The following is an 11100-nucleotide window of genomic DNA, read 5'->3' on the forward strand; positions in this document are numbered from 1 at the left end:
TTTGATGTGTGTACAGAATATACACATGCACCAAAGGTATTAATACCCAGGTTTTTGCATTCACACCAGACCCGGGACCCCAGTGTTTACTTCCATTCCATGGTGTCCATGACGTGTCACTCACTATAGCATCCTTGTGATGTCCTTCCCACTCATTCTGTCCTCGGTTTCCTGTCTCTCTTTCATATAGGCCTAATATTGTTGGTCACTGCTTATTGGCTTTGACATCATTCGGCTGCAAGTGGCCGCATGTCAAAGTTTGTTTACTGTGGCGATTCTGAGGAGCGTCTGCGTCGATACACACCTGGATTGAGAATGACCTGCAGTGACTTTTCATTTTTCATAATTTACCAGACAGGTTTTAGCTCACATTTTGTATCAAACATTTGAATCTTATACTTATACAACAGTGACCCTAACATTACCCATTCCAGAATTACTAGCACACATAAGAAAGATTAACAATAAAAAAGAGTCACGTGGCACAGTCGGTATAGTGCTGTTGCCTCACAGCTGAGGTCCTTCATGGTTCGAGTCCCGCTGGAGACGCTGTGGGTGTGTAATCTCCTCCTCGTTATCAGTGCCCATATACCCGAGGTGGGGTTGGCGTAAGGGCCTTTCTGTGTGGAGTTTGCATGTTCTCCCTGTGTCTCCTATAGAGATAGGTAGAGTACCATACCACCTCACAAAAAACATGCAGTAATCCTGGTCTCTAAACTGCCTCCCCCTGGCCAGTCGGGGCACCCTGACAGGTGAAAAGAACGGCAGTCTGTTGCTCTCCCCAGTTTGGCAGAGGGAGTGCAGAGCCCAGGATTACATTAGATAACACTGGGTGGAAGAAATGGGTTACAAAATCATGCATGGGATAAAAATTTAACAAAGAAAAGAGTATGATTAATCAAATCAATGGGGATGGAAAATAAGGATATCAGTTAAGGTTGATGATGATTTTTAATAATAAAATAATAATAATAATAATAATTAAATAAATTGAAACATAATTTGAAACATTAATTCAGAATTAATGTTTCAGAAGCATCTGTCACATATAATCCCTGATTTGTCCTCTGTCCTCTGTCTTTCTATCTTACTCCTTTTCATACGCACTACAAACAATCTTCACTGTGATTCATTCGAAATGGACCCAAGGGTGTTCAAGGGTCCATTTTTTACACTCGGAGAGAAATGAACCGAGGATGTTTCCGTCTGCTTCCCAATTACACACTGTTATGTTAACTGTTTTTGACCTGAGATCAGATTCTAAAAATGTCTTCTACATCCTGACAGTTTTCTGAAAAAGCTATGTTTCTATGTCAGTTGTTCTTCGATTTTTCAAAAATAGCAGACCTACAAGTTCGTAGCGCGCCACTCGGTGGCGCGCTATGAGCTTGTAGATCTGGTATTTTTCAATAGCTAAAGCATAACATAATGCTAACACCAAAAGGGGTTCCCGCCCAAAATGGCTTAACTGTTTTTCTTCCCCAACAGTCATAAGACAATAATACAGCTGCTATAACGCATGTATGTTTATTTTGCCTTTTGGCAAATAAATAAATAAAGGTTGCTGCTGCTATAGCGCACTTTATTATTTCAAAAATTAAAGTGTGAAAATGGTCAGATTTATAGGCCTATATACTCATTGATTCAAACAACTCTTAATATGGATTTGCACGATCCTTATCATTCAATTATAAGGATCTCTAACCATGTAGTCCACCACAAATGTTTGTCTTTTATCAGTTTTGTGATAACATACAGTATGTACATGTGTGACAGGAATGATTTCCCCTTTTCCTGGAGCTTCTTGAGGATCTTTTACTGTTAAAACAGTTAACAGTACTGTATCTGCTGCTACGTATGTCAACATTAATTAATTTACACTGCTTTGAGGAGCCCTCTGGATGTAGGCCAGCATAAACCAATGGATTCATTATGATTAGGCTATGAGTTAATTAATAATAAATGGACCCAGCGCAGAGTCCCAAAGAGTCGAGGTGCTGAGCAACCACTTTTGCACGCTTTGTTAAACTGTGATAGAAGTTAAATAATCACGGGCCCCGTCTCTCTCTCTCTCTCTCTGATTCTTTCCCTCTCTCCTTTCCCCTCAAAGGTTTTCGCCGTGACGTTTTATTTACACTTCTTCCCAAAAGAATCCTATACACAGGAAATGCTTGTGATTGTGAGTTCCTCTCCTCAAATGTGGGGAGGTTTATTTATTTCAACAAACATTCCTGATTCGCACAGTGCAGGCTCGCAGAGTGCAGCTTTTCAGAGAAGTGTGTCTAAGCCATAGGCCTATATTTAGACGTGGGTGTTCTCTGTTTGCAGTGATGCTGTCATCAGAGTCCTCTGATTTAGTGCAGGTGTCACCCGGGCTTAGGGTCATGAGTCTAGGTAGGTATTTTATATATAAATATAAATAATTTTCAGATCGAGCACAGAGGAATGTATGGTAAAAGAATTTGTGCCATTTTAGGACATCAGCATCTTTCCTTTTCCCAATAAATATTGATTTGATTTAAAACTAGAGCTTTTCAATCCTTGCCATTCCACATTCATTTTGACTGCACCACAAATGTGAAGGATGTCAGGGATTGATTTGTAAAAGAAAAACAGACTGTAGGACATTTTCTTAAGCATTTATAAGCCCTATAGCAACTTTGTTTCATTGCAAATAGGGAAAATAAGAGATCTATATAGCTTCACAACAGATGATGTGCAATTTTTACAATTATTATTCACATTATTTAAGAATCCAGATTTAAAAGTCACTTACACTGCAAATTCTTACGTTGATTTTACTCCAAAAGTGTAAAAATCTACCCATAAAGATTGTCAAATGGCCCAAGATCAGCTATATCTTCATCATTTCATTGGCATAATTCTGTTTTAGTGTAGTGTCTTATTCCAGCTTTCCAGTGGATAGCCGAAACCTTATTTGTCTCATTGATGGAAAGAAGAAATAAAAGATGAACTCACTCTTGCCACTGTGTGTGACCCATGTCCCTTTATAATGATGCTTATTCCAGCTTTACCATGCATGAAATTATATTTTCATTCAACAGGCCTGAAAGAGCCACGTCTTCAGAAACTGCTCCCGAAGCTTCTTCTTCCATTCAACTTGTTTTTCTTCCAAAGTTAAATAAACTGCATTGTGCCACTCATTTACCAAACTAAACTTTATTTTAATTCAGAATTAACAAACCTGCAGGGTGTAAGATCATTTTGAAATTCAAGCCTATAAAAAGCTACTTGTCTTGACGTCGCCAAACTTCAATATACAGTTATATATGAACGACATATACATTTACTGTAAAGCTTTCCTGTTATGAAGTTTTCATAAACATTTACATGAACAATGACAACATCCGCATGCACTTGAAAGTTTTTGCTGGATGTCAAACATGCACATTTCGCATATGTGTGTATAGTTCTAAAAAAGCAACAGGCATTTGGAAACAGAAAACAAATGACCGAACAAGCATGTACAATTGTCACACAGACTGTGGCACTTTATATTTTCTTTTCCTTTTTTACACATTAGCAGACAGCTGGGTAAAAAAAAGCTGACTTGTCTTCAAAGAAAGACAGCGCAAAATTATTGTAGTCGAAATTCGTCGGGTGGTAAATCTACGCGCGCGTAATTCGTGCGTAAAAGTAAACAAATATTTGTATTATGGGCTATTATTATTATTATTTGTAATGTAAAACTTTGTCGGAGCACGTGAGTGACAGGTAAGAACAAAAGGGGAACCCCATTTGGTACAGCTGATGCGCGCGCGTCGCGCCCAAGACCACAGCCGGACTGAAGGCATGAGGGCCGTGCAGGCGCTCTGCGGCTGTCTCCGAAGAAGTGAAGCCATCTCTGGATAATATGCTGTCAATGCTAAAACCCTTCGATTTGTCCGTGCTTCTGTTACCAGAGCTGCTGCTGTTGTTACTGGACACGTTTCCTTTCACTCTGTCCCGTGCAAATAAACCGTTTTTGTTCCCATTCATCATGTCACTTCTTCCACTGAACGCGGACCTGCAAGGTTCTTCGTCGTTATTGTCCAGAGGCAGCCTCTCTGCAGGTACAGGTGCGCGCGCGCTGCTGTCTAGCCACGGTGCGTGCTCCTGCGCTCCTCCGAGGCGCGCGTCTGGAGGAGGATGTGCCGGCGCGCCAAACACCGACCTCGACTGCGTGGACTCGCTGCTGCCGCTCGCCTGGGAATCTCCTCCGTTCGCGGACAATTTAAGTCTCTGCGGCGCGCCGGGCATCGCGTTATTCTGCTTCGGCTCGGTGTGGTTGAACTCAACGAGGACTGATGGTGGTTTTGAATCCGCGTTTCGCCGTTGTAAATAATGTCCCTGCTGCTGTGACTGTATGTCCATCTTCTCCGTGTCCAAGGTGCTTTCGCTGTCTGACATAGCTGTCGGTCTCCTCGGTTGAGAGTCACTCTGGTGTTTGACAGCACCGGGGGCGGGGTGGTTGTGGTGGTGATGGTGGTGGTGGTGAGAAGACCCCGAGCTCTTGCTGCGCTTGTTGTGACAAGACTTGGTACCGTCGACCGCGTCTTGTTGTTGTTGGTTCTTCAGCTTTCTCTTCCTCCGCCTGTAGTTGCCGTTCTCGAACATGTCCAGGCACTTGGTGTCCAGGGTCCAGTAGCTGCCTTTGCCCGGCCGGCCCTTCTCCCGGGGCACCTTGATGAAGCACTCGTTCAGCGAGAGGTTGTGGCGGATGGAGTTCTGCCAGCCCTGCTTGTTGTCGTGGTAGAACGGGAAGCTCTCCATGATGAACCCGTAGATGCCGCTGAGCGTGGCGCGCTTCTCCGGCGCGCTCTTGATGGCCATGGCGATCAGCGCTATGTAGCTGTACGGCGGCTTCTGCGGCGGCTCCTGCTGGCGCGCCTGGACGAAGCTCAGAGCCGGCACGATCCCGCCGCCGTCCCCTCCGTACAGGTAGATCAGCGAGGCTCCGGGGTTGGGGATGCTCAGCGCCGACGCGGGCAGTCCGAGTCCGAGCTGCTGCAGGCGACTGTGGTACAGAGTCATGGTGATGATGATGATGATGACGCCGAGGAACCAACGTGTCTGTCCCGGTTCAAGTCCACGGTCGCTGCGCCAAGAGCGCCTCTCCTCCTCCTCCTCCTGCACTGACTGACTGCGTCCCGCTGCATGCTATGGCCTCATGAGGCTCCTAGGAAAAAATGTTAAATAATTGTTGTACCGTTTGTGTGTGTTATGTTGACTTTGCGCTGCGGGGAAATAAATTGTCCATCATAAACAGTCGTTGTGTTCTCAAGCCCACCCACATTAATTAAAATTTCATTGCGCACACAGTCGGAGACCCGCGTGTCCCCCCCGACCAATGAGGTGCCGGGTTATTCCCTCATCTGTTTATAGAATTAGTCTGTTGATAAGTCTGCCCACCCAAGTCGAATCAAGCTGTGTTTATTTGGAAAAATTTCCGGGCACCCAATACATAAACGCACTGATGTGCTGTTTGAAATATCACGTCCACCCTTGACGCTGAGAGTTGCTCACACAGAGAGAACAAGCAAACATTGCCGGAGTCCCTTTTTCTGGGAGTTGCTTTGGGTTAGCCGAAATGAAAACAAAGTGAATAAAAAGGAAAATAAAGTTAAACAGTTTCTTTTAACTTTGTGTCAACCCCCTCGTGTCTCTATCGCCCGTCCAACAAAATATAAGCCTATAAGCTAGGGATATTGCTGCTGAAAATAACAAAATCGCATGAATGACTTTGCATTCCACAATATGGTGGCAGATATTCACTTTGGTTATCTCATTTTTTCATCCGACTTTGAGAGGGGAAAAAAACTTAAACGAGGCGTTTTAATTGCTTTATCAACAGCTGCAAGGAATTGCAGTCGCAATTTCCTTAAAAGGACAAACTTGGCGGAATGTTAAAGTATATTATTTGTAGATGCGTACTGGCTACATGATGCTTTATATTATGTATTTTCCTGTTTATAGGGCGAAGGGGGATTATAACAACTTTACAAGTGCGCGCAGCTGGGCCTTGCTTACATTAAGAGTTTCGAGGTTTCGGTGTATAAACTCCGAAAGTTTTCTCGCAGTTGTTTTTCTTTTCTTCTGAACGGACAGTGATTCATCAAGAAATATATACCCAAAAGTAATGCGAGCGTGCATGTGTAGCTAGCATGTGGGCGAAATTGCTTTTCATTCTGATGCAGTGAGTGTCCAGTCTTGGGCAGCCAGCCATTTTCTGGTTCCATCGTTCCAGATTCCATTCATTTTTCCCATATAGAGATTTCCAACAATATTTATATAAATGAATTTGTCTAGAATTATGCCATCCTGGTGAATCATCAATACTTTTTTCAAATCAAATGTTTTATGCATGATTCACTTTAGGATGAAAATAATTGATAGAATTATTTTTGGAAATCACTATGGGAAAAAAATGAATGGTGTCTGGAACGATGGAACCAGAAAATGGCCACCATTGGCAAATGGGTTGACAACTCTCATCCACATTTTCACAAAATAAAAATAAAAGTATATAGGCCTACCGTATGTTTTTTTTTTTTTGGCAAGAGTATCATGCAGAATATATGTAAAGCAGTGGTTCTCAAACCTTTTCATGTCAAGGACCCCCACAATGATACTCATTAATCTGCTAAGTAAAATATATGCCAAGGACCCCTACATTTTCAACCATTTTCATTTCAAGGGTCCCTGGTTTGACCTGAATTAGGCTATACAGTCCCTATTTAATGGCATTTCTATCTGGGACCCCCCAATGTATATTGTAAAATCAGTGTACAAATGGAACGGGTCCACTAACGATCACTTAGCATGGGGACCCCTGGAACTCCCTCAAGAACCCCTAGGGGTCCCCAGATCCCACTTTGGGAACCACTGATGTCCAACTGTGGCCATGATGGCTGCTGGAACGGCAACCTCTGTTCCTCGTGACGGTGAGTCGTGACAAAATCAGCTGAAGGTGTAAAATCAGTGGTTTCAAACCAGTGGTCCGGGGATCATCAGCGGTCCTTGAGGAGGTCCCAGCTGGTCCCCATAATGGTGGGTTGGTAACCAAATTGACCCTTATAGATCTTTAACTCTTTAGACAGAGCATGAAATGAAACCAAATGGACACTTACGGGTCCATTTGGTTTCATTTTAAGCTCTCAAGAGTCCTTACTATTATCAATATTAGGCTATCTAAGAATCACATTTTTACAGTGCAGATATCTCTTAGAAGTTGTGATGATGAAATTGATCAATTGATCATAATACATGCTGATTAATTCTATTGCTGCACTTATTCTAAGGCAGTAACATGTTGGTCTATTGTTGTATATTATATATTATGAATGGGGACATAATTTAAGAAACACCTTTTTCGATCAACATGAATCAAGTTTGTCAAACTATTTGGCACATCTCAAATTAAAATAGAAAAGCATGGAGGGGCGAAAGTTTTAGGAAATGTAAGGTAATTAGCGACATCTCCTGGACAAAGAGAGAATTTATTCTTAAAACAACAGGCTACTCAAGAAGAGTAACTGCAATCACTTCTTATGAAAGACTTTGCTGCTCTGCCTTGAATGTTACAAAAGCTAGATTCATCAAGCCATATCTACCTTTCTTCAACAGCACATGAATAACAGTTGCTAAAACAGAACATTTTGAACATTTGTATGTACAAAGCCCCAGGTAATGTTGACACTCCCCCAAAACAGAACTGGATACAATTCACTCCTATCACTTGAATTTCAGCACAATTTAAATAATTGATAACCTTAAGGACTCTCTAGGACAGTATATAGAATGAATGATCCAACATGTGAAGTCAAGTGACATTTACTTTTTAATTTGAATTGTTCCTTTACTACTTTTGACCTGAGAAGAAGTGGGCAGACAAAAAAACATTCTCTCGTCGTATAAAAGGAGACACCATAGCAATAGCTGCGTGACACATTTGAGGAATAGGGGCTCCATCTTGCGCCTCCCTTATCCCTAAACTTATTTGCCTTTTTTTTTTTTTTACTATTTTGAAAATAAATTTAAAATAGTTCAACTAGCCGATCTATTCTACATCTACATGTTGTGAGCTTGTAGATCAGCTATTTGAACTATTTTAACCCATTTTGGGCGGGAACCCCTTTTGGTGTTTTAAACATTATGTTATAATTTAGCTATTGAAAAATAGCAGATCTACAAGCTCATAGCGCGCCACCGAGTGGCGCGCTACGAGCTTGTAGGTCTGCTATTTTTGAAAAATCGTGAAAATATTTATTTCAGAAAACTGGAGGATTTAGAAGATTTTTTTTAATTTTTGAGGTCAGGCCTAAATGGGTTAAAATAGTAAAAAATGGCAAATAAGTTTAGGGTTAAGGGGTGGCGCAAAATATAGCCCTAGATCTACTGTTCAGAAACCAAAGCTTTATCGGTATGAGCTGTCTGAACTGTAAGGTACTTTACTGCCCAGTGCAGCACGTCATCGGCAACTTTGAATTTGCTGAGATCCTGCAATAGTTGGCCAGTATATTTATATGCATATGAGAATTGTGTACCGTCACTATGAACAGTGGAGTGCACACCTGAGACAGTCCCCGTAGATTTTGTTTGCTTTAAACGGCTCCTTGCTTCGGACCTGGAAGCCCTCTGTGTTTGAAACAGCCAAGAGGAAGGGCTCCCGGAAGAGGGGACTCCCTCCTCCTTCCCCTCCAAGGCAGTCAACGACGTGTCTGAACGGCTGTGATTAATCTTTCGCTTTACAGTCCTACATTTCCTCTGTGCAACCTCTTCCCGTGTCTCCATTTCCTCCTCCACCTCCTGCAGGTTTTCTTGATCCGACACCAGGAGAGGGGAACAGCGATTCAACATCAAGGTCCTGCCCATAGGTTCTGTTGCACTCCCAGAAGCTGAAGAAGAATTGGACACAGGAACAAGGCAGGGTGTTGTGGACTGTGGTTTCTGGTACGGGGGAATGCCGGAGGTCTCTTCTTTTGATGTCTGGGAAGTCTCTGATGAACCTTTGGAGGACATTTGTGTGATGGCTACCAAGGGAACACCCCCCAGCTGGACTGTAATTCCAGTAGTATCAGTCAGGGCCTTGGGTGGGATGGCTTCTGAAGTTGTGGATTCACCCGAGCACGAAGATGTCAGCATTGCAAATGGCGGAGAAAAAGCATCCCAAGGATTCGACTCTGTAATTGCGTCTTCATTTAGTACATCATCCTGCAGGGACAGTGTGTCCTCACTGCCCAGAGAGCCCCTCTCTAGAATCTCAGGAGGGAATGCATTGGTATTAAAATGACCAAGAATCGGTTGAACAGTATTTGGTAAATCAGTAATTGTGTCTTCCGGGGGATTGAGGATTCCACTCGGTGTCTCGCTCCCTTGTTCTAAAGCAATTTGTGGCCGTTGAACCTCTTCCTCTGGCATAAGAAGATGACATGCAGGGATGCTGAACTGCTCCACAGATTTATATCTGATTCTGTCAGCATCCCAGCCTGTGTATGTGTCTGCGTGGTGGCTGGTGGTAGGTGCGTTGCAGGAGGAAGTAGAAGGCTGCGGGCTGGACACGGGGAAAGGAGGCGCCACCCTCAGCCCGTTCTGAATACTGTCCAGTACGGAGTTCATAGCGTCGTGCTGCCATGCTCCCAGCAAATTGGACAAATCAAAACCACACTGGGTATTCTGAGAGGCACTTGGGCCATGAGGCAAGTCAGGCAACAGAGATCCCCATGTTTTACAAATCTGCTGCCTGACAGGGGCAAGCATCGTACAAGAAGGCGTAACGTCGTTAGGCGGTCCCGCTGCGACAGTGGCCAACTTACCGACGGACACGAAGAACCTGCAGCGGGTCTGCTCCGGGTTCATGTGAAACTGCAGACAGTACGACTGCATGCACACCGTCGTGTCGATGAGGCTGGAGAGACAGTCTCTGTCTTCTCGTTCCTGGAGATCCTCCCAGGCAGATGCCGTTAGAAGAGCTGGCATCTGTACAACCCCGTCGGAAAGAAAGAGCAAGTCCGTTGGCGCCCCCTGCGCTCCCTGGCCCTGGGCTTGTTGAGACAGAGCCATCGGTCCCACTCCGACAACGTGAGCTTTGAGCCGTCCGCTTTTTGTCTTCTGCTGCTCTGTGCCATAACTGAGGATCAGCTTTTCTATCCAGGGCTCGAGTTTTGTCATAGATGGAGGCATCCTGTAATGAGATATTGATTTTTGTTATTGATGATATTGATTTGTGTTGTCTAAATGGAAACAAGACTGCATGGACTTTTCTTTTGGTGCTATCCCTTTTGGACCAAGTGTTGATTGATTGATTGATTTAAGTATTTATTAACAGTTTGCAGAATTACAGTACATTTCAAGCACAACTCAATACAAAAACTGTTAACTGTGAGTGGACGACACCATAAAGCATTATACTTGTTTACAAGAGGGTTCACCGTTTTCAATTCATCATAACATTTAGAGACGTACAAATATACACTTCTATATAGCCAAAGACAGGAAATCATCATACAATCAATCAATCAAACCTTATTCCTTACACAGCTTCTTTGAAAGTTGTCGACGGTGGACTCTTTTGTTGTTGTTGGTTGTAGTGGTGTAACTCCAATAGTAGTCCCCCCAAAAGAATGTGCAAATGTATGTGGTTCCTTTCCTACCATTGAAAATCGTTAAAGTTCAGCAAATAAAATAATCAATTTCAGACCAAAACGAGGGATATATTTTTTAACGTTGTGCCAGAATTCTGATCAAATTCTGACCAAACGCCATTCAAATTTCACCGAACATAAAACAGAATATATTAGCGTACCGTGGTGTAGGCGGGACAGGGGCGTGTGCCATGTCCGCTAATTATAAGCGACTTTGGGATTATTTTTCTGTAAAGTTGCAGTGTTTCATTTTCAAGTCAAGGGCCCCCAAATTATGAAATTAATATATATTTGTCTGCGGACCCTCATCTGAAAACATGCATATTTGGGACCCCACATTTCTCAACATTTCTTTTGCAAATAGCAGTTCTACGAGCTCGTGAGAAGGGCTCGCTTCTTTGGGGCTTGTTTTCATAGACCTTGTTTCTTGCTTATTTCTCTCGCAAAACCCGGCAAC

The 11100-nt window shown here is 43.2% G+C and overlaps 2 protein-coding genes across 3 annotated transcripts; both read right to left on the bottom strand.

Annotated features, from left to right (window-relative positions):
- Window positions 1–3550: 3550 nt before the first annotated feature.
- On the bottom strand, window positions 3551–5165 carry foxl1 (forkhead box L1). Its single transcript, XM_079500952.1, has one exon. The coding sequence runs from the start codon at window positions 5032–5034 to the stop codon at window positions 3694–3696; it is 1341 nt and encodes a 446-aa protein (XP_079357078.1). The 5' UTR covers window positions 5035–5165; the 3' UTR covers window positions 3551–3693.
- Window positions 5166–7274: 2109 nt separating this feature from the next.
- Window positions 7275–10779, bottom strand: acd (ACD shelterin complex subunit and telomerase recruitment factor). Of its 2 annotated transcripts, none has more exons than XM_079502194.1 (2): window positions 10536–10779; window positions 7275–10183 (listed from the first exon to the last, which is right to left on the bottom strand). In XM_079502194.1, exon 2 carries the CDS (start codon window positions 10180–10182, stop codon window positions 8395–8397), a length of 1788 nt encoding a protein of 595 aa, XP_079358320.1. In that variant the 5' UTR covers window position 10183; window positions 10536–10779; the 3' UTR covers window positions 7275–8394. The 2 variants fall into 2 exon arrangements, with proteins under 2 accessions (XP_079358320.1, XP_079358321.1); XM_079502195.1 differs by having other exon boundaries at window positions 10524–10779.
- Window positions 10780–11100: the final 321 nt, after the last annotated feature.

This window comes from Electrona antarctica (assembly GCF_951216825.1).
Source record: "Electrona antarctica genome assembly, chromosome: 5".
In the NCBI taxonomy this organism is placed as follows: domain Eukaryota; kingdom Metazoa; phylum Chordata; class Actinopteri; order Myctophiformes; family Myctophidae; genus Electrona; species Electrona antarctica.

What these genes read in the sequence shown, in the direction of transcription:
- acd (XM_079502194.1), bottom strand. Translation starts at nt 10,182, where the DNA reads ATGCCTCCATCTATGACAAAACTCGAGCCCTGGATAGAAAAGCTGATC.
- foxl1 (XM_079500952.1), bottom strand. Translation starts at nt 5,034, where the DNA reads ATGACTCTGTACCACAGTCGCCTGCAGCAGCTCGGACTCGGACTGCCC.